This window comes from Enhydra lutris, unplaced genomic scaffold, assembly GCF_002288905.1.
Source record: "Enhydra lutris kenyoni isolate GAN:26980312 unplaced genomic scaffold, ASM228890v2 scaffoldscaffold17, whole genome shotgun sequence".
Classification (NCBI taxonomy): Eukaryota; Metazoa; Chordata; class Mammalia; order Carnivora; family Mustelidae; genus Enhydra; species Enhydra lutris.
In genome coordinates this window covers 42039087-42058843 of record NW_019154101.1, presented here as the reverse complement: position 1 = coordinate 42058843, position 19757 = coordinate 42039087, and the positions used below count along the sequence as shown (strand labels likewise).

Genomic DNA, 19757 nt, shown 5'->3' with positions numbered 1-19757 from the left:
GGGTTTTCACTCTCTGAGAGTCTGAAATAATATAGGTTTACCTAGGAGATATTGCAGGTTTGGGTGCTTTTAAAGGGTTATATATAACCTACATAGTTTTTTGTTTTTTTTTTTTAACATTTTATTTATTTGACAGACAGAATACAAGTAGGCAGAGAGGCAGGCAGAGAGAGAGGAAGGGAAGCAGGCTCCCCACTGAGCAGAGAGCCCGATGTGGGGCTTGATCCCAGGACCCTGGGATCATGACCTGAGCCGAAGGCAGAGGCTTTAACCTACTGAGCCACCCAGGCGCCCCCCGCATGTACTTTCTTTTTCTTTCCTCTTTCTGGAGAATCATCATTTGGCCCCTGTGCTATTAGTCTGTTCCTGCTGCTATAACAAAATACACCACACTGGTGGCTCACACAACAGAAATTTGTCTTTATTTCTCACAGTTCTGGAGACCGGAAGTCCAAGATCAGGGTGCTTGCTAGTTTGGTTCCTGAGGACTCTTCCAGGCAGACAGCTGCCTTGTGTCTGTCTTAGGGAATGAGCAAGCTCTCCGGTGTCTCTCACAAGGACAGGGTCCTCAGATCAACGCCTTATTTAACTTTATTTAATTAACTAATTTATTTTTAAGTAGGTCCATGCCCAACATGGAGCTTGAACTCACAACCTGAGATCAAGAGTCACATGCTTTACTGACTGAGCCAGCCCGGTTCCCCTAACTGTGCCCAGTGAAAATTTAGTTCCTTTCAAATTTAATGAATTATTTGGTCGCCTCAATCTAACAAGCATAGGCAGGAGGAGTCTCCTTGGGAGAAGTAGAACGTTGAATTAGAAGAGTCTCTTCATCTAAGAAATTCTATGATGATAAGTCCTAGTTTCCTTTCTGATTGCTTTTTGTTTTCTTCAATATCTTTTTCTGTCCCCCATCTTAAGTGCCTTGGATGGATCACTCTTAACTATAAAGTTCTTCTCTTTGATTTTATTTGCTGTGTCTTTGCTCCTTCCTGTAGTTTATTTTACTCACTCCGTCAACTAGATAGCCCTCAAAGCTTTATATTTTTTGTTAGTCTTCATTTGTACTCATGCTTATGAGAGCTTACTCATTCTTGAACTCTGTTGGTGATTCTGACTTTGTCATCAGCTGGATTTTAGTCCCATTTAAAGAAATGATTGAGCTGATCCAGTGTTCTCTTCTTTTATTTATTTATGTATTTTTTAAAAAGATTTTATTTATTTATTTGAGAGATCACAAGTAAGCAGAGAGGCAGGCAGAGAGAGACGGGGAAGTAGGCTCCCCGCTCGATCCCAGGACCCCGAGATCATGACCTGAGCCGAAGGCAGAGGCTTAACCCACTGAGCCACCCAGGCGCCCCCACTGTTCTCTTCTGTGATCATGCACAGAAACATTTGTACGAGGTGGTTCACTGAGCCTTTTAGAGCAAAGATTAGAAATAGCTTCAAAGCTATTAAATGTGAATCTTTTAAAATGTCTTTTAAAAGCCAGCATCCCTCATATATCTCCTTATCTCGCAATAAAACCCAAAGTTTTCACCATCTCCTTCAACAGCACATGCGGTCCCGTTCCGTACTAACTCTAGAACCTGAGTTCTTACAACTCTTCATCCTCGAGCAGGTCAAACACACAGATGCTTCACTTCTTTGCACGTGCCTTTCCTTCAGCTCAGACATTTCATGACTTACTCTCTCATTTCCTTCAGGTCTCACCTTGTTGAGCTGTTACCTGAGAAAGTCCTTCTCCGACCACCCTACCTGAAATGCCTCCCGCCCCTGATGAGAGCCCCTACCCTCCTTTATTTTTCTAGACTGCATGTAGCATCATCTGATGTCTTCATTGATGCACCCTCTCCATGCACATACATACACACACAGATATAAGTCTGTAAGAGTAAAGGTTTTATTAAACTTATTTGAAATTTTTTGTTCCAAGTGCATAATCAACAGTGATAGTTCAGTAAATTAGTTTTTGGAGGAATGAATAGCTAGCAATAAGAAGTGGATAGAAAGTGGCATATTTTACATGTAACTGCCATCTAGTCATTAAAAGCCATTTATGAGGTGATGATATAGGAAATGCCTTATATGATTAGAGAAAAATATGAGTGGATGTGTATATAACAGTTCCAGTTCTGTTTAAATGAAAGGTAGTTATAAGAAAATAGACTAATATGTTAAGTGGTTAACTCTGGGTAATGGGGTTACAGGTGACTTTTATTCTTTACACTTGATTATATTTCTGTGTCTGTTTTACATTATTTTTCTAGTAAAAGGAGAATAAATACATCTTTTAAAGAAATAGCTCCACTTGGCTATCCAGGTGCCTAAATCCAAAAATTAAACCCCCATCGTTCCTTTTTGTCTTTATCATCCCACCAAATCCTCATTCTCAACTTTCCATGGCTAGGAGTATCTTTTTTAATAGTGTATCTCTCGGACTTACATTGCTTACCGCCTTAAGCCAGGCCCTCATCTCATGCCTCCGTAACATTTGTAACCTGCAGATACCCCTGCTTTCTGTTCCCTTTATCGGTGTATCTATCTCAGCCCTGGACTCATCTTTCTTAAACCTTTGAGCAGCAGTTAGCTAAAACCTAAGCCTCTTGAACTAGTATTCAGATTTTCTATTCACTGAACCACCTTCTCTCCAGTATCCTCCCTGAAGGCTCACCATTGTCTATAGTTAGTGTCTTTATAATTCTTTACATAGATGAGGATCACTTTGATTTCTCTGCTTTTCTACACTGATTTTCTTTTCTTTTCTTTTTTAAGATTTTATTTATTTATTTGACAGATCACAAGTAGGCAGAGAGGCAGGCAGAGAGAGAGGGGGAAGCAGGCTCCCCGCTGAGCAGAGAGCCCGATGGGGGGCTCGATCCTAGGACCTTGAGATCATGACCTGAGCTGAAGGCAGAGGCTTAACCCACTGAGCCACCCAAGTGCCCCTGATTTTCTTGTCTGCAGTTTTACCCTCTTGTTTAGTTCATCTCCTGTGTTTCTAGGCCTAGTTTATTTTCTGTCCTCTTGAGGTCATTGGTAGCACTTGGTCTCTTGTACATTTTCTGGCATACTTGCCTAATTTTACGTGCCTTCTTTCTTAACCATACTTGAGGTATTTGAGAATAGACCTCTTTTACCTTTTTTATTGCTCATTTTAATGGCCCCAACCACGTCTAGGAGCCTGAGAAATATTTGGGCGGTGCGGGTCCTGCCACAGAAGGAAAGATGACATGAGGCAGTGTGTGTAAATGTAAGATGCTGTACCTCACTTCTGTTGACTGCCCACAGCCACTGGTTATGCCAGTGTTTTAAGTGGGAAAATGACTTAATTTTATTAATTAAAATATAAGAACTGTGATATACTCTAAATAAAATAATGTCAGCTTACACATGTACCAGTGGATACATGTGAATCCTATACCTGTGCTGTTCTGGTTCTTTTGATAAAACTCTCTCTGATAATTGCTGTCATTTCAGTTTTTAAGAATCAGATGAAGTTTTCATTCATCGTTGATGGACACCAGTGACTGCCTCTCAAAGGAGAGGTGATGATCACTTGCCTTCTATTATTTCTACCATATAACCATACTGCAGTCCATTCTTCTCGATAGTTAAATCACCACAGACCACTGTGTGACATAGAAATATCAGATCTTAGATTTGTGACTTCGTTCATTCAGTCCTATCTTGTGTTCCATTATTGCCTTGGCTTCTTTAGGTCATAGACTCTAACTTACATGTGATATGTGTTCATCTGTATTTGGATCACCTCCAGTTCATTATGATTTTCATGATCTTGTGTCTAATTAGACCCTCGCCAGGACCTAGAAAACGCCAGTCTCCTCAGTACAGTGACCCTAAGCCACATGGTAACCGTCCAGGCACAACTGTCAGAGTTCACCGTTCATCTGCCCACAATCTTCACAACGACAGAGGGAAAGCTGTTCGTTGTCGGGAAAAGAAAGAACAGAGTAAAGGAAGAGAGGAAAAGGTAAATGTTACTGGTTTTCATAAATGAAATATTTATTAACCTTAAAAATGAAGACTGTATAAATGTTAATAATTTTTAGTCATTGAAACCACCAGACCATAATAAAACCTTAGTCATATTCCACCTACACTGGGATTTTTTCCCATTCACAATATTAAGCAAATGTTTTGGAGTATTTTTTTTATCTTTATATTTTGAAATAATTTCAGACTTGCAAACAAGTTGGTATAAATGGTATAAATTTATCCAGTTTTACCAATTACTAATATTTTACCCGTTTTGCTTTATCATCTCTCTATGTACAATTTTTTTTCTGTAACATTGAGAGTAAATTGTAGGTATCCTGCATGCCCTTTTACCCTTAAATACTTGAGAGTGTATTTCCTAGGTACTTGGACATTGTTCTACATAAACACAGTACAGTCGTCAAAACCCATACATTTTACATTGATACAGTACTGTATCAAACCATAGACCCTCCTAAAATTTAGCCCCGTTATCCCAGTAATGACATTTGTAGTTCATTTTATCCCCATGCAAGGACATAGTAGGGAAGTGTACACTACATTTTGTTGTCATGTTTCTGTAGTCTCTTTGATAACGAAAATCTTTCTCAGCTTTTCTCTTTTTTTTGGCCGGCGTTTTTGAAGAGTACAACCCAGTAGTTTTGTAGAATGCGTCTCAGTTTGGACTGTTTCTGATGTTTCTTCGTGATTAGATGGAGGGTGTGCATTTTTGACAGGAATACCATTGAAGAAAAGTTTTGTTCTTGGGGCGCCTGGGTGGCTCAGTGGGTTAAAGCCTCTGCCTTCGGCTCAGGTCATGATCCCAGAGTCCTGGGATCGAGCCCCACATCGGGCTCTCTGCTCAGCAGGGAGCCTGCTTCCCTCTCTCTCTCTGTCTGCTTCTCTGCCTACTTGTGATCTCTCTCTCTGTCAAATAAATAAATAAAATCTTTAAAAAAAAAAAAAAAGTTCTTTACAGTGTATAATAAGGAGACACAGGACGTTTATTCGTTCTGTGACTTGTGATAAATTAGAGTGCTTCGTTAGGGTGGTGTCTGCCTAGGCTCTCCACTATAAAGTTACTCTTTTTTCCCTTTACAGTAATTTAGGGGGAGATACCTTGAGACTACGTAAATATCGTATTTCTCATCAAAATTTCATCTACTGGGGCGCCTGGGTGGCTCCAGTGGGTTAAAGCCTCTGCCTTCAGCTCAGGTCATGATCCCAGGGTCCTGGGATCGAGCCCCACATCGGGCTCTCTGCTCCGCCAGGAGCCTGTTTCCTCCTCTCTCTCTGCCTGACTCTCTTCCTACTTGTGATCTCTGTCTGTCAAATAAATAAAATAAAATATTAAAAAAAAAAAATTTCATCTACTTGTTTTAGCATCCAGTGATGCCTGCCTAAATCAGTTATTCCTGTGATAATTGAAAAATCATGATTTTCTAATGCTGTTATTTCTTCTACATTTAATTGGTATCCTGGGGCGCCTGGGTGGCTCAGTGGGTGAAGCTCTGCCTTCGGCTCGGGTCGTGGTACCGGGATCCTGTGATTGAGCCCCGTGTCAGGCTCTCCGCTCAGCAGGGAGCCTGCTTCCTCCTGCCCCCCCTCTCTCTGCCTGCCTCTCTGCCTACTTGTGATCTCTCTCTGTCAAATTAAAAAAAAAAAAAAAAGAAAGAAACATTAATTGGTATCCTACCATAAGGAAAAATTTCATCTCTTTCTCTTTATTCAATTTTATCAGTATGCAGTCATGGATTATTTGGTCCAGTGAATTATCATCTGTTGCTATCTTTTTGATGCTTAAATTGTCCAAGATTTGAGGAGTGTGACCTTGGAAGCTAGATCCTGTGCTTTTTTAACGTGTACTCCTCGTTCTCTGAGTACCTCCTCATTTTCTGGCACAATAATAATCAACAAATCAGTTATCCAAAAGAGATTAAATTAATATGATCTTGCTGGTAAGTCACGAAAACATAAAGCTTTTCAAAAATACAGCATGGTGATTAAGATCATGGGCTTTAGATACAGGTGGACCTGTGTTGAAGCACCAACGCTGCTCTTTCTGGCTATGTTACTATAAGCTATTTAGTCTTTCTAAGTTTTATTTCCTCTTATATAGAATTATTTTAACACCTGTCTCCTAGAGTTTTTGTAGGGTAAGTGTGTAACTTTTTCCTGGTTCCCAGCACATACTTCTTGAGTGTCAGCTTTTACTATTTCCCACACATTCCATGTAACTGAGATTTTCCTGTATTTGCTGTTGGTTTAGACAGTTTTGCCATTGCATTTTTTCAAAAATTAAATGAGATATTTCAAATGTTGGTGACTATATTTAAAATGGTCCTTAATGGATATAAAAGCAAAGGTAGAAGTTGTGGGTTAAAAGCAAGACAAGGGACGCCTGGGTGGCTCAGTTGGTTGGGCAGCTGCCTTCGGCTCAGGTCATGATCCCAGCGTCCTGGGATCGAGTCCCACATCAGGCTCCTTGCTCCGCAGGGAGCCTGCTTCTCCCTCTGCCTCTGCCTGCCACTCTGTCTGCCTGTGCTCGCTCTCTCTCCCTCTCTCTCTCTGACAAATAAATAAATAAAATCTTAAAAAAAAAAAAAAGCAAGACAAAAATAAATCCCCTAAAAGGAAACTCACTTAAGAAAAAAGTTCTTGTGTATCAGTGAAAGTATTCTAACCGTCAATTTTTAAACGTATAGTGTTTCCACCACTCTTTGGTTCTCTGCTATTTCAACCAAGAGTAGGAAAAGAAAGTAAGTATACTAAATAAACGTAAGATTAGCTGCAATAAGAGGTGGTCTTATCTGTATCTGTTGAGTGTAGGCTTCACTTAATTGCTAAAATCCTCAGGACTTTGAGCACGGGGTATGGGACAGCAGAGAACAAATGTATAAAATAGGTTTTTTCCCTGGGGTGCCTGGGTGGCTCAGTCGGGTAAGCATCTGCCTTCGGCTCAGGTCATGATCCCAGGGTCCTGGGATCGAGCCCCTCATCGGGCTCTCTGCCAAGGAGAGAGTCTGCTTCTCCCTCTCCCTCTGCCTGCTGTTCTCTCTCTGACAAATAAATAAAATCTTTAAAAAAACAAAATAGGTTTTCCCCCCAAATCAGCTGGTGTGTCTTGAGTATATGTACCCATTGTTGAGAAACTATACTTGGGGAGATCAGATTAATATATTTCAAGTAATTATAGCATAATTAGTTGCTTAACAGTGGTAGTAACTAATGACTAAAAAGAACAGAATTCTTAGAAGTTGGTGGTAGTCAGAAAACTTTATGGAAAAAATAAAACCATTGAGCCATAGAAGGTGAATAGATTTTTATCCTATTTAAAATCTTTTATAACATATTCATTTTAGAAAATCAAAAATAGAATTAAGTAAAAAAAAAAAACCTCAAACTCACATTCCTACCCCTCCTGAGATCTGTTTACATGGTATATCCTTTTCCATATGCATGATTTTTTTTTTTTTTTGGCACAAGTGGAATCATAATCTGTTCTTTTCAGTAATAAGTACATTCTAACAATCTTTCTGTATTGAGTTGGTCTGCTCTTCTAAATAGTAGCTGTCCAGAGGACTAGAGGAAAGGAAAACAAGCACAGAGTGCTCTTCAGTGCTCTCTCTTAAAGGCTGTTGTCCGTTGTCAGAATGAGTTGTCCATTCTTTTATTGGGGTTTGAGAGTTCTTTATATATTCTAGGTACTAGCCCTTTGTCAATATGTGTTTTGAAAACATTTTCTTTCAGTGTGCAACTTTTCTTTTTTAAATCCTTTTTACTGGATCTTTTACAAGGCAAAAGATTTTAATTTTGATGAAGTCCAGTATTCCATTTATAAATAATTGTACCATATGATGTCAAGTTTTTAACTCTTTGCCTAGCCCTAGATCCTGAAAATTTTCTATTTTTTTCTAAAAGTTTTATAATTTTATGTTTTACATTTAAGCCCATGGTCTGTTGTGAGTTGATTTTTGTGTAAGTTGTGGACTTAGGTTGAGGTTCACTTTTTGCCTGTTGTACATGTGCAATTTCTCCAGCATCATTTGTTGAAAAGGCTGTATTTTATTGAATTGCTTTCATACCTTTTTCAAAAATGATGAATTGAGAATTGTTCCTTCTGTTTTCTGGAAGATACTGTATCAGATTAGTCATTCTTGTTTAAATGTTTGAGAAAATTGTCCAGTGAAACATCTAGGTTTGGATGTTTCTTTTTTGGTTTTAAAATTATGAATTCAATTTCCTTAGTAGTTGTAAGGCTGTTCAAATAATCTTTCATATTAGGTGAGTTGTGGTAGTTGGTTTTTCAAGACATAATCCCTTCTGTCTAAGTTAACAGATTTATGTATGTACAGTTTTTTGTAAGATTCCATGTTATTATTTTGGTATCTGCAAGTCTAGGTCATTTTTGACATTGATAATTGGTATTTTCTGTTTTTTTCATTTTCAGTGCTGCTAGAAATTTGTCAGTTTCATTCACCTTTTCAAAGAACTAGTTTTTGTTTGTTTGTTTGTTTTTAAGATTTTATTTATTTGATGAGACACAGTGAGAGAGGGAACACAGGCAGGGGGAGTGGGTGAGGGAGAAGTAGGCTTCTCGTTGAGCAGGGAGCCTGATGTGGGGCTCAATCCTGGGACCCTCAGATCATGACCTGAGCCAAAGGCAAATGCTTAAAGACTGAGCCACCCAGGTGCCCCAGTTCTTTGTTTTATTGATTTTTCCCTGTGTTTCTTTGTTTTTCATTTCATTGGCCTTTGCTCTTATCACTGTTACTTCCTTTTTTCTCCTTGCTTTGAGTTTATTCTTCTGTACATTTTTAGATGGGAGTTTAGATTATTAAGATTTATTCCCTAATCTATGCACTTAGTGCTGTAAGTTTCCCTCTCAGTACTCAGCTTTAACTGTGTCCCAGAAATTATGTTTTATCTTCCTTTTCATTTAATTCAATGTATTTAAAAAATTTTTTCTGAGACTTTATCTTTGACCCTGCAATTTATAAGTGTGTTACTTAGTTTCTGATAGTCCAGAGATTATGTTACTTCTCTGTTATCAATAACAGTTTCTAGTTTGAATCCTTTGTGCTTAGAGAATATAGTCTATATGATGTCAATTATTTTAAAGTTGTTGAAGTTTGTTGTATGGCCCTGAATATGGTCTGTCTTGGTATATGTTCTGCAAATACTTGAAATATGTTCTATGAGTACTTGAAAATAATGTGTATTTTGCCTTTGTTGGGTGGAACTTTCTGTTAATATCAGTTAGGTTCTGCTGGATGATGGTGCTGTTCAGTTTTTCTGTATCCTTGCTGATTTTCTTTCTGGTTGTTCTGTCAGTTGTTGAGAGATGAGTTGTTGAAGTCTCCAGCTATATGTAAAGGTTTGCCAATTTGTTCACTTCTCTGGGCTTTTGCTTCATATATTGTGGCTTTGTTTGGTGCGTTCACATTTAGGATTGCTTTGTTTTCTAGGTGGATTCACTTGTTTATCATTATGTAATGTCCCTCTCTGTCTCTGGTAGGTGTTGTGTTTTGGTTTTTGGCTTTTGGTTTTTTCTTTGAAATTGACTTTGTCTGATATTAATATAGCCATGCCTATTTTTCTTTGATTAATGTTTGCACGTTAAACCTTTTTCCATTCTTTTACGTTCACCCTACCTGTATCTTTGTATTTGGACAGGTTTCTTGATGATTGCAGATACTTGAATCATGTTTTTAATTTATTCCACTTAATTTCTTTTAGTTGGTGTGTGTATAGGCCATTTATGATTAATGTATTTTGTTATGTTGGAGTTCAAGTCTGCTGTTTTATTTTTGGTTTTCTGATGTGGTTTTTGTTTTGTTTTTTATTCTGTGTTCTTTTTCTGGCCTTTTCATGGGGGTTACTTGAATATTTTTTAGAATTACATTTTGATATTCCATAATGGTTTTGAGGATATTCCTTTGTGTTAGCTTTTTCAGTGGTTGCTCTAGATTTCACGTGTACAAAACTTGTACTGGTTGATTGATACTGTCATTTTACCATTTTGAATAAAGTATAGAAATCTTATTTCTCTTTATATCCCTTTTCCTTCTCCCATTTATAATTGTTTTTAAATATTTCCTCTCTCATTTAGATCTAGCCTCGTCACACAGTGTTTTGCTTCAACTATTAAATAAATTAGAAGACTCAAAAGGAGAAAGAAGGCCTGTTGTACTTACCCCTATATTTACTTACTGTGTCCTTTCATCCTTCCAAGGGTCTTTTTTACATTGTTTCTTTTCTGTTTAGAGAACAACTTTTAACCGTTTTTGTTTGTTTTTTTTTTAGGGTTGGTCTCTTGGCAACGAATTCTCTTATTTTTCCTTCATCTAAGAATGTTTTGATTACCCTTTGATTCCATGAAGGCTGGGTAGAGGATTCTGTATTAACAGTTCTTTTTCTTGAACAGTTTTGTGCCAAGTCCTTCTGGCCTCCTTTTCTGAGGAGAAATTCCTCTCATTTGAATAGTTTTTCCCGGTAGGCAAGGTGTTGTTTTGCTTATTACTCTCAATGGATTAATTTGGGGTCTTCTATTTCTTTCTGAAGTTTTCTGTTTTTTTTGTTTGTTTCAGATTTGTTCATAATTGCTCATTTGAAGCATTTTAAATTCATGGTGGTTTTCAAATCTTTCAGGAAATTCTATCTTGGCATGTGTTGATTGTCTTCTCATTAAGTTTGAGATCTTTTTAGTTCTTGGTATAACAACTGATTTTAGATTGCAACCTGGACATTTTCATATTATGTTATGAGACTGTAGATGTTATTTACACCTACTGTTTTACCTGACTTTTTCTGACACTGCTGTATCAGGGAAATGGGGGGACGGGTCACAATCAGATGAAAGTAGAAGTCTCACCCAGCCTCTGTTGACACCTGAATGGGGGAAAGGGTCTTCTCATTACCACTGAGCTGTGACAGAAGTTGTCCGTGTGAACTCCAGTAACATTGTGGTGGGAGTGACCTTGTCTTGAGTCTGCAGGTCTTCCTCTGACACCACCCCAGTGCCCCGTTACTTCTGGGTGGGTCACACACTTCCTCTGTAATCTCTGCTTACTGAGTGGGAGTCCTGTCACTGATTGGCAGGGATGAAAATTCCAGCTCCCTAATTGGCCTCTGTTATACCCTAATGGAGGTGTAGAGTACCTCATTCCAGCTTCCCAAGGGTGGAAGCCTAGGCTCTCTACCTGGCTTTTGCTTGCCTGGCTAGGTCTGGGATCCAGCCTTTCCTGAGGTGCTTGACTAGAGTGTTGTCTGGAAGTTCCGTCTTGCTAGCCTCCTTCTTTCTTGGTCCTCTGGCTAGAGAGAGCAAGCTTTTGTTGGGTTTTTGTGTGCCCATGGTGTTTCTGGGTTTTTGGCTTCTTTGACCTTGAGTCTGGATTTATGAAGGAGAAAGAAAACCTAGAAGGTTTTATAGGTTCCCTGGTTGGCTTTCCTTTCTCTATACTTTTCAAAGTCCTGTCTTTGTTAAATGTCTAATGCCAGGATTTTTAGTTCTCCATAGCACTCTGTTTTCCTGTGAGTGAAAGTCTAGCTGTCACTTTAAATTATTTTAATTGAGATAGTGGATTTGGATTTTGTGTGTTTAATGTTGCCAGCTTTTACAATAACTGGTTTTAAACCTGGGTATTTATCTCCTGGGTAACTGGTTCATCTTCAACTTTATTTTAAGCATCAGAAAGGATGCTGTGTTCTTTTTAGCCCCTCTCCTGCTCCCTTTCACCTGCTAGTAATTGGTAGCATATTTACTCAGAGCAAGTTATTAAATCAATATGTGCTTAAAGGAAACTGTACTATTTCAGCTAATTAAATAAAATCCTATCAAAAATGTGAGCACTTCAAATTCCATATCTCCCTTTGGTGACCTATTATTTGTTTCTCCTTTCTGCCTAGCTTAAATTCATTTTTGCTTTGTCTGCAGACATCCCACCAGCACTGTGTTCTGTGGGAGGAAAGAAAACAACTAGAAAGTGCTTTTCTGTGTCTTTCTAGGCTCACAGTGTGAGTTCCCAGTAATCAAGGACAGTGTCTTCTTTCTGTCCCCCACAGCCGCTAGCATAGAATGAGTTCTTGATAAATATTTGTGAATGAACAACTGCATAAATCCTAAAAGATAACCATCTTCTCTTTTCTTTATTTTTTAATTTTTTATTTTATTTTATTTTTTTAAAGATTTTTAAAAAATTTATTTATTTGACAGAGAGAGAACAAGTAGGCAAAGTGGCAGGCAGAGGGGAAGGGGGAAGCAGGCTCCTCACCGAGCAGGGAGCCCCTGGGATCATGACCTGAGCCGAAGGCAGATGCTTAGCCAACTGAGCCACCCAGGTGCCCCTTATTTATTTATTTATTTATTTATTTTTTAAAGATTTTATTTATTTATTTGACAGAGAGAGATCACAAGCAGGCAGAGAGGCAGGCAGAGAGAGAGGAGGAAGCAGGCTCCCCACTGAGCAGAGAGCCCCATGTGGGGCTCGATCCCAGGACCCTGAGATCATGACCTGAGCCGAAGGCAGCAGCTCAACCCACTGAGCCACCCAGGCGCCCCTATTTATTTGTTTTTTAAATTTCATTTTATTTTATTGTTTTAGTGATGTCTGCACCCAACGTGGGGCTTGAACTCACAACCCCGAGATCAAGAGTCTCATGCTTTTCTGTCTGAGCCAGCCAGGGGCCCCAGCCTTCTAAAGACTGCACAATACCTTCCTTGAATTTTGTATGTTTGTATTGGATAGTGAATATGTGTATTGTAAGACACTTTTGACCATCTAGTGTTAAGACCTTAGAATATATAAATACTGGTTAAGCGTAGATATTAATACTGACTTTAGATAGCACTGCTGACAGAGAAAGCACATATGGGCAAAACAATGTTAATGAGACAGGGTGAGAATTCTTGTACAAGACCCAAGTAAATGACTGTTCACAGTAAGCACGTCATAAATTTTCTTGTCTTAAAAAATTCATGAGTATCTCTGATGTTTTCACTAGCCCCTCAAGGACAAAAAGAATACCCATAACACCGGTACAGAAGTTCAGTTCAGATAACTTTGGGCGCTGCTCAGTTTCTCAGACTTCAGAGGCAGAGTGGATATTTCACTCTGATTCCTCTTTCACCTTGATTTTCTCCTGCTATTTCTTTTATCACAGAAACTGCCAGAAACCCAGCCTCACAAAAATATGGCATCACTGAAAGGAATGTAGCAGTTTTAATCTAGAGACAGGGAGCTGGTATTTCACCCAGAGTTCAACAGAAAATGCTGGGTTTCACTAAAAAATGTAAAATATCTTGGCAGCGCTCTGTGCGTTTGCCATTGTGCCCTGGAGTATTTCAGTGCAGGGCCTAGGAGCTGGGGCCCTATGGGCTGCAGTCGTGGAGGGTGGGAGGGGATGGTGTCTGTTTTGGAGCAGGGTGGGAACAGAAAAGCAAAGTTGTAGGAGCATTGATGAGGGCCGAGCAGGTGGTTAAGAGTGAGCCATCGATGGGGCACCTGCGTGGCTTAGTCTGTCAAGCATCCAACTTTTGGTTTTGGCTCTGGTCGTGACCTCAGGATTGTGAAATGGAGACTTCACAGGGCTTCACGCTCAGCATGGAGTTTGCTTGAGATTCTTTGCCTTTCCCTCTGCTCCCCGCCCAACTCACATGCGCAAGCTCACTCTTGCTCTCAAATAAATAAATTACATCTTTTAAAAAAAAAAAGCGAGCTGTAATCTTAACTACATAAGCCATCTGTCTTTAACCAGTTCATCTTAGTGTTGACTTTTTTGATTTTCACCAATTCATATGCATAGTATTTTTGTTTTTCTTGAACACTTTCATCATACTTTTAATGTAAAAGTAAAAATTGAGTATGAAACTCTGATGTTGGTGTAGAGGATGACTTAATAGTCTTGGATTCTCTTGTTACTTCTACTATTATATTAGCTCTTTTAAAAATATCACTGGAGTCCAGTCTTTGTTTCTGTGTATCATTTTTGAGTCAATCAGAAGTTCTTGTGTTCTTCTCCCAATGTAGAACAAATCACCTGCTGCAGTTACTGAACCAGAGACAAGTAAATTTGATAGTACCGGATATGATAAGGACTTAGTGGAAGCTTTGGAAAGAGATATAATTTCTCAGAATCCCAATGTTCGATGGTAAGTTATAGCACAGCAAGATAACTGGTGCTGAGAATGCTTTTCGGAAAAGTAAAGGGAACCATTACTTTTAGTAAACGCACTGAAGATCATCAGCCCTTAAGGCTGGGATGAGAGTGCCTGCAATGTAAGCCCAGCGCTTGGTTCCGGCTCTACCAGATTTTTGTCTGAGATCTTTATTTAATAAAATAACAAACGATGAATAAGTTTCTATTAAATAAAAAAATCTCATAAAGATCATAGACATCTCTTCTTCTTTTTGGGACATCCTCTAATGCTGAAATGGCACGGATTCTTAGGCATGTGTGTTGTTTGCTTTTGTTTTTTTGTTCCTATGTAAGCTCTGTGCCCAAGTGGGACTTGAACTCAACCCCTGCACAGATCAGGAGTTGCAGTGCTCTAGCGACTGAGCCAGCCAGATGCCCCATTGTTGCTTGTTATCTATAGGTTTGTCCCATGCATGTTGCTTTTATTATCTGTGACTTTGAGCAGTGGTTCTCAGCTTGACTTACTGTATCTAATCAAAGAACTGTAATTATCACACTGAGTTCTAAAAGCTCCCTTTCAAAAAAAATTAAATTAAAAAAAAAAGGCCCTCTTTCCCACAAAATTAGGTATATTCTGCTATATATTTTTCATTAAAATCTTAATGATTTTTAGGTATGACTTTGGGGATATTTTTAAAAATATTTTTTGATATTTGGTATTTATATAGTAAACATGTATTTTCATGAAAATGCCACATGTACCAGTAATAGTAGTAGCAGTAAGAGTTTTCTCGTGGTTGGTGGTAACTTCATAGTAGTCTCTTTGATACTCTTTATCCTTGGTGTCTACATTTTAATAGGGTTGGGGGCAAAGCAGCAATATTGGAACCTTGTCTCTGCTTTATGCCCTTTTTATTCTTACTTTTTAAAAAAGATTTTACTTATTTATTTGACAGAGACACAGCGAGAGGGATCACAAGCAGGGGGAGTGGGAGAGGGAGAAGCAGGCTTCCTGCTGAGCTGAGAGCCGGATGTGGGGCTCTATCCCAGGACCCTGAGCTGAAGGCAGATGGTTAACTGTCTGAGCCGCCCCCCCCTTTTTTTAAATGGGCTCATTGTTTCTAAATCATGGAGTTTATGAAAATGAGCATCACAAGGGTAGGAATTTAAAATGAGATGGCATGATAAATACCTAAGAGTGGGCCTATAGACCAGTGGTGTCATTCACCAACTTGGAAATCATTATTGCCAGGAATTGAAGATTCAGGTTGTGCTGCACGTGTCCTGGCTGGTGTGGCAGGCCTCCTCCCTGTGTGCAAGTTCACTCGTGCCAGGCGTGGGGCTTCGCAGTCTGGCAGCTGTGGAAAACGGTGCTTCTGTGTTTTGCAAGAGTGCCTACAGCTAAATTTGTGATCTAAGAGGGTGTTGATAAAATATATCCTCTTTCAGGGATGATATCGCTGATTTAGTAGAAGCTAAAAAGTTGCTGAAGGAAGCTGTGGTGTTACCAATGTGGATGCCAGAATTCTTTAAGGGCATTAGGAGACCATGGAAAGTAAGTTTATTACTGTTAATAGTGTTGTCAAAATGAACGGCAGGTACTTTGCTGCAGAAAACCAGTATTTATCTTATTCAGGGAAGTGAGGGGAAAGAATAAGTAAGGCAAATTTTATTTTATTTATTTATTTTTTAAGGAAAATTTTGAAGTAAATGATAACTCCTTATTTTGTTTAGACCAAAAGCTATTGCAAGGTTCCCAGAGTAAGAAATAGGCACAGGGTGACCTTTGGAAAGTTGATTTAGAATGAGCTCATATTTGCAAATGTGAACAAGTCGTCTAGTGCAGAACTGCTCCATTGGGTGTATCTGCTACAGAACTTGTATCCTCTACTTCTTGCTGTTGTGCTTAAGAAATTGAGACCTATCTGTCTGTATTGAATGGATACTTTTTTAAAAAGTCATGAGTTGATCTGAAAAGAGACTGAAAAAAACTTTCTTGGACATAGAAAATGTGGTCATGGCTAGCTCTGTACTTATTATTAAAAATTCTTGAAATATTAAATGATAAGCAAGCTACAAAATTCTGGACATTCTTTGAGTACAACTATGTAACAAAAAAAACCCAATTTGTTTGACCTAGAGACTAGCAGGAAATGTATCCAAATACTATTGGTACCTGTGTTGGGGTATAATTATTACAATGTCAGTATTATAACATTGTATTTTTCTCATTTCTGAGTTCCACATTTTTAATAATGTAGTTACCTTTTGTAATGAAAAAAATAACTTGGTGATAAAGTATCCTTTTGCTTATTTTTATTTTTCTTAATACTTTATGTTAGTTGAAAATTAATTCTTAGTAATGGAATTCTTGTGAATTAGAACAGTGGCAGGTAAATTTTTCAGTTACGTTATTATTTTCCCCGACAGGGAGTGTTGATGGTTGGCCCACCCGGCACAGGAAAGACCCTCCTTGCTAAGGCAGTAGCTACGGAATGCAAGACAACGTTCTTCAATGTGTCTTCGTCAACTCTGACTTCCAAATACAGAGGGGAGTCTGAGAAGCTTGTTCGTCTTCTGTTTGAAATGGTGAATGTTTGAGACCACTCTAATGATTCTTTACCTCTAAAAGGGATGGAAGTGAGTCGTAACTATTTCCAGTATGTAGAATAGCTGGGCTGGATGATACTGTGTCCAGAGTGTGATTCCCGTGCCCTTGAAGCTAGAACCCACAAATCCACGAGTAACTGGAGTTTTTCTGTGTCTCCTTTCCTCCAGAGGAAGAGCCATCTCTGTTGGCTTATGGACATGCTCACATTATGGGATCTGCCTTCCTAATCTGTTCTAGGTGTTTGAAATTATTATGTTTTTTAAATCAGTAGGCTTATTTATAATATGATAAGTGCAGTGTTGTAATAGTAATATGAGATGGTGAAAATCAAGTAGTTGTGGAAGTTAGATCCCTCTAATCTATTAACTGAGCTAAATACCTTAAGTTTAATGATCCAGACTTTTGTTCCTCCTTTTCCTATTACTTTGAGTTTCTTTTTTCCCTTCTTCAACTCCCACTAATCTGAGTATCAGTAGAAGGAATTATAATTTAACAAGTTCATAGTAGAGTGGATTAAATTCAACAGCTTTTTAGACTTCTGACTCTGTTAAGCTTCACTGGTTATTTCAGTCTTGCCTCATTTAAGAAATAGTGTAGTTACGTGTATCAGGACAGAGTTATGCTTATTATATGGACAGGGACTTGCATGCTTAACTTTAAAGACTTCACTGTGGACAACCCTTTAGATGACCGTGTTAATGTGACATTAGATCTTACTTCCTAGACTCAGAATAAAACAAAACAAGTAAATGAAAACCCTTACGATTTAATGTTATCCATTTTCTGTAAAGGTTTCTCCCTCTTTGAATTCCCATTTTCTCCTTCAAGTTTGATAATTCATATGGCAGGATGCAAATTCCAACAGGTTCTTAATAGTTTATCAGAAATTTATACTGTAGTAGGGGAATCTGTAGTTTATACTGTAGTAGTGGAGAACCTCTTAGATGAGTTTGAAAAATCAGTTTGCCCTTTGCTTCAGGGGAAGGAGAATTACATTTGCCAGGATTTCAGAATACTCAGGCTTTTAAAAAATGTAACGTAAATAGAATGAACGGCTAAGTTTGGAGTCTTTAGGGTCCGGTGGCCCAGCTTCAGATCCCACCTCCGTCATCCCTTTCCTAGCTGGCTAACTCTGGGCAAATTCCTTTGCTGCTCCTCAGTTTATCTGTAAGAGGATGACTGTAATACAGGAGCTGCCTCTGTAATGTTTGGACGGCACAATGAGCTAATGCCTGTGAATTGCTTACTGTAGAGCCTGACTCATAGGGGCTAAACAGTAGTAGCTGTTCTGTTTCAGGATTATTTGATATATTTTCTAAAGGAGAGTTTATATTAAAAAAAAAATGGCCATTTTTTTCTGTGCCGGGAAGCCTCTTACAAAATCCTAATTTACATTATTTTTTATGGTGAGGGCTATGAAGGTTTATCAAACAGCTTGTTTTTTACTGGCTTCCCTGATGTTAACCATCTTTAAGTAAGTGCCTGCTTCTCTGGAATCTGCTACTTTGAGTTGTCTGCTGCTGAGTAGTGGGGCTGAGTAGTGGGGCTGAGTCACTGGCCAGTTTGGAGCTTCTGCCTTTGGGACTTCTGATTAGGGCTCATATTTAAAACTCAAATTAAAACTGGTTTAATTTTTCCCCCCTGTTCATCATATGGACTCTTTCCTGGAGTGAAGAGTACTGCCTCTCACATCTTGTTTTGTCTGCTCTGTAGATGACTTGCCTCTCCCCCAGGACCCAGCCCCACTCCCCTGAATCTCTCAAAGCAAACATATTTCAAGTGTTATTTTCTCTTTTCTTTTTTCTTTTCTTTTTCTTTTTCAAGGCCTGTATTTTTAATAATGCCACTTAAATACAAATCTTTCCAGGATTTTTCTCATGACATGGTAGCAAACACATAACCAAAACTTAATGGTGTACTTTTTGTTGTATTGTCAAGAACTTTCATTTTCAAGTATCAGAAACCTAATCAAATGAGTTTAAACCAAAAGAATAGTATATTGGATCATGCAGCGAGGACTTTTCAGAATCTATTTCAGCTTTTTAGACCTAGCAGGATCTAACAATTTAGATGTTTTGGGGGATGTCTCTTTGACCTTTGCCTGTCTACCTCTGGGTTGGCTTTGATTTTGTGTGGTGGCTCCGATAGCCATCAGTGCCTTAAGCCTTGTTTTTATTGTCTTTATAGTAATCTCTGAGAAATTAGCCCTCATTGGATATTTCATTTAAAAATAATAACTATGGAGGCGCTTGTGTGATTCATTTGATTAGGCATCGACTCTCGATTTTGGCTCAGATCATGAACTCAGAGTTGTGAGATCGAGCCCCACGCTGGGCTCCATGCTTAGAGGGTTCTCTCCCTCGCTGTCCTCCTCTCGCCCTCTGCCCCTCCCCTCACTCGTGCTCTCTCACTATAAAATAAATCTTTAAAAATGATTATGAACTTCTTTAGTTACTATAATAAATGTATTGTCAAAAAGAAAAATGGCAATTTAATTAGGATTTCTTAGAAGGAATCTATGATTTTATTTAAGGTAATGATTTTCTGTAACCATTTTTTTTCTAGAACTGTAGAACACTTACCAATATCTGTAAATGTTTTCCCACCACTGTTGACTTGTTGTAGCATATAAGGTAATTCTGTATTTATATCACTCATGAATAAATAAATACTGCCAGTTAAAGTACGCCATATCATATTGAAGTCTAGGATGAGTTTCCATTTGAAGCTGTCTTGTAGCTGCTCCAGTTTATCTTCTCCCAATGCTGGGACGAGAGAGAGATGTGTGGTGTGGCGGGCTCCTGGGCTCTTTTCTAATTATTGCCGATTATTTTTTAAATGAAATAAAAACCTGATGTTACATGGTTTCTGTATTTAGGCTCGATTTTACTCTCCAGCCACCATATTTATCGATGAGATAGATTCCATTTGTAGTCGCAGAGGGACTTCTGAAGAGCACGAAGCAAGCAGAAGGGTGAAAGCCGAGCTGCTGGTTCAGATGGATGGTATG

The 19757-nt window shown here is 38.6% G+C and overlaps 1 protein-coding gene across 1 annotated transcript in view; it reads left to right on the top strand.

Moving 5' to 3' along the window:
• LOC111147838 (katanin catalytic subunit A1) overlaps positions 1–19757 on the top strand; it is a 34693-nt gene that overhangs the window by 11854 nt on the left and 3082 nt on the right. The window contains exons 4-8 of the mRNA XM_022504090.1: positions 3814–3994; positions 14028–14149; positions 15586–15691; positions 16567–16725; positions 19626–19752. Of these exons, the coding sequence (XP_022359798.1) occupies positions 3814–3994; positions 14028–14149; positions 15586–15691; positions 16567–16725; positions 19626–19752 (695 nt within the window). The remainder of the gene's footprint in view (positions 1–3813; positions 3995–14027; positions 14150–15585; positions 15692–16566; positions 16726–19625; positions 19753–19757) is intronic.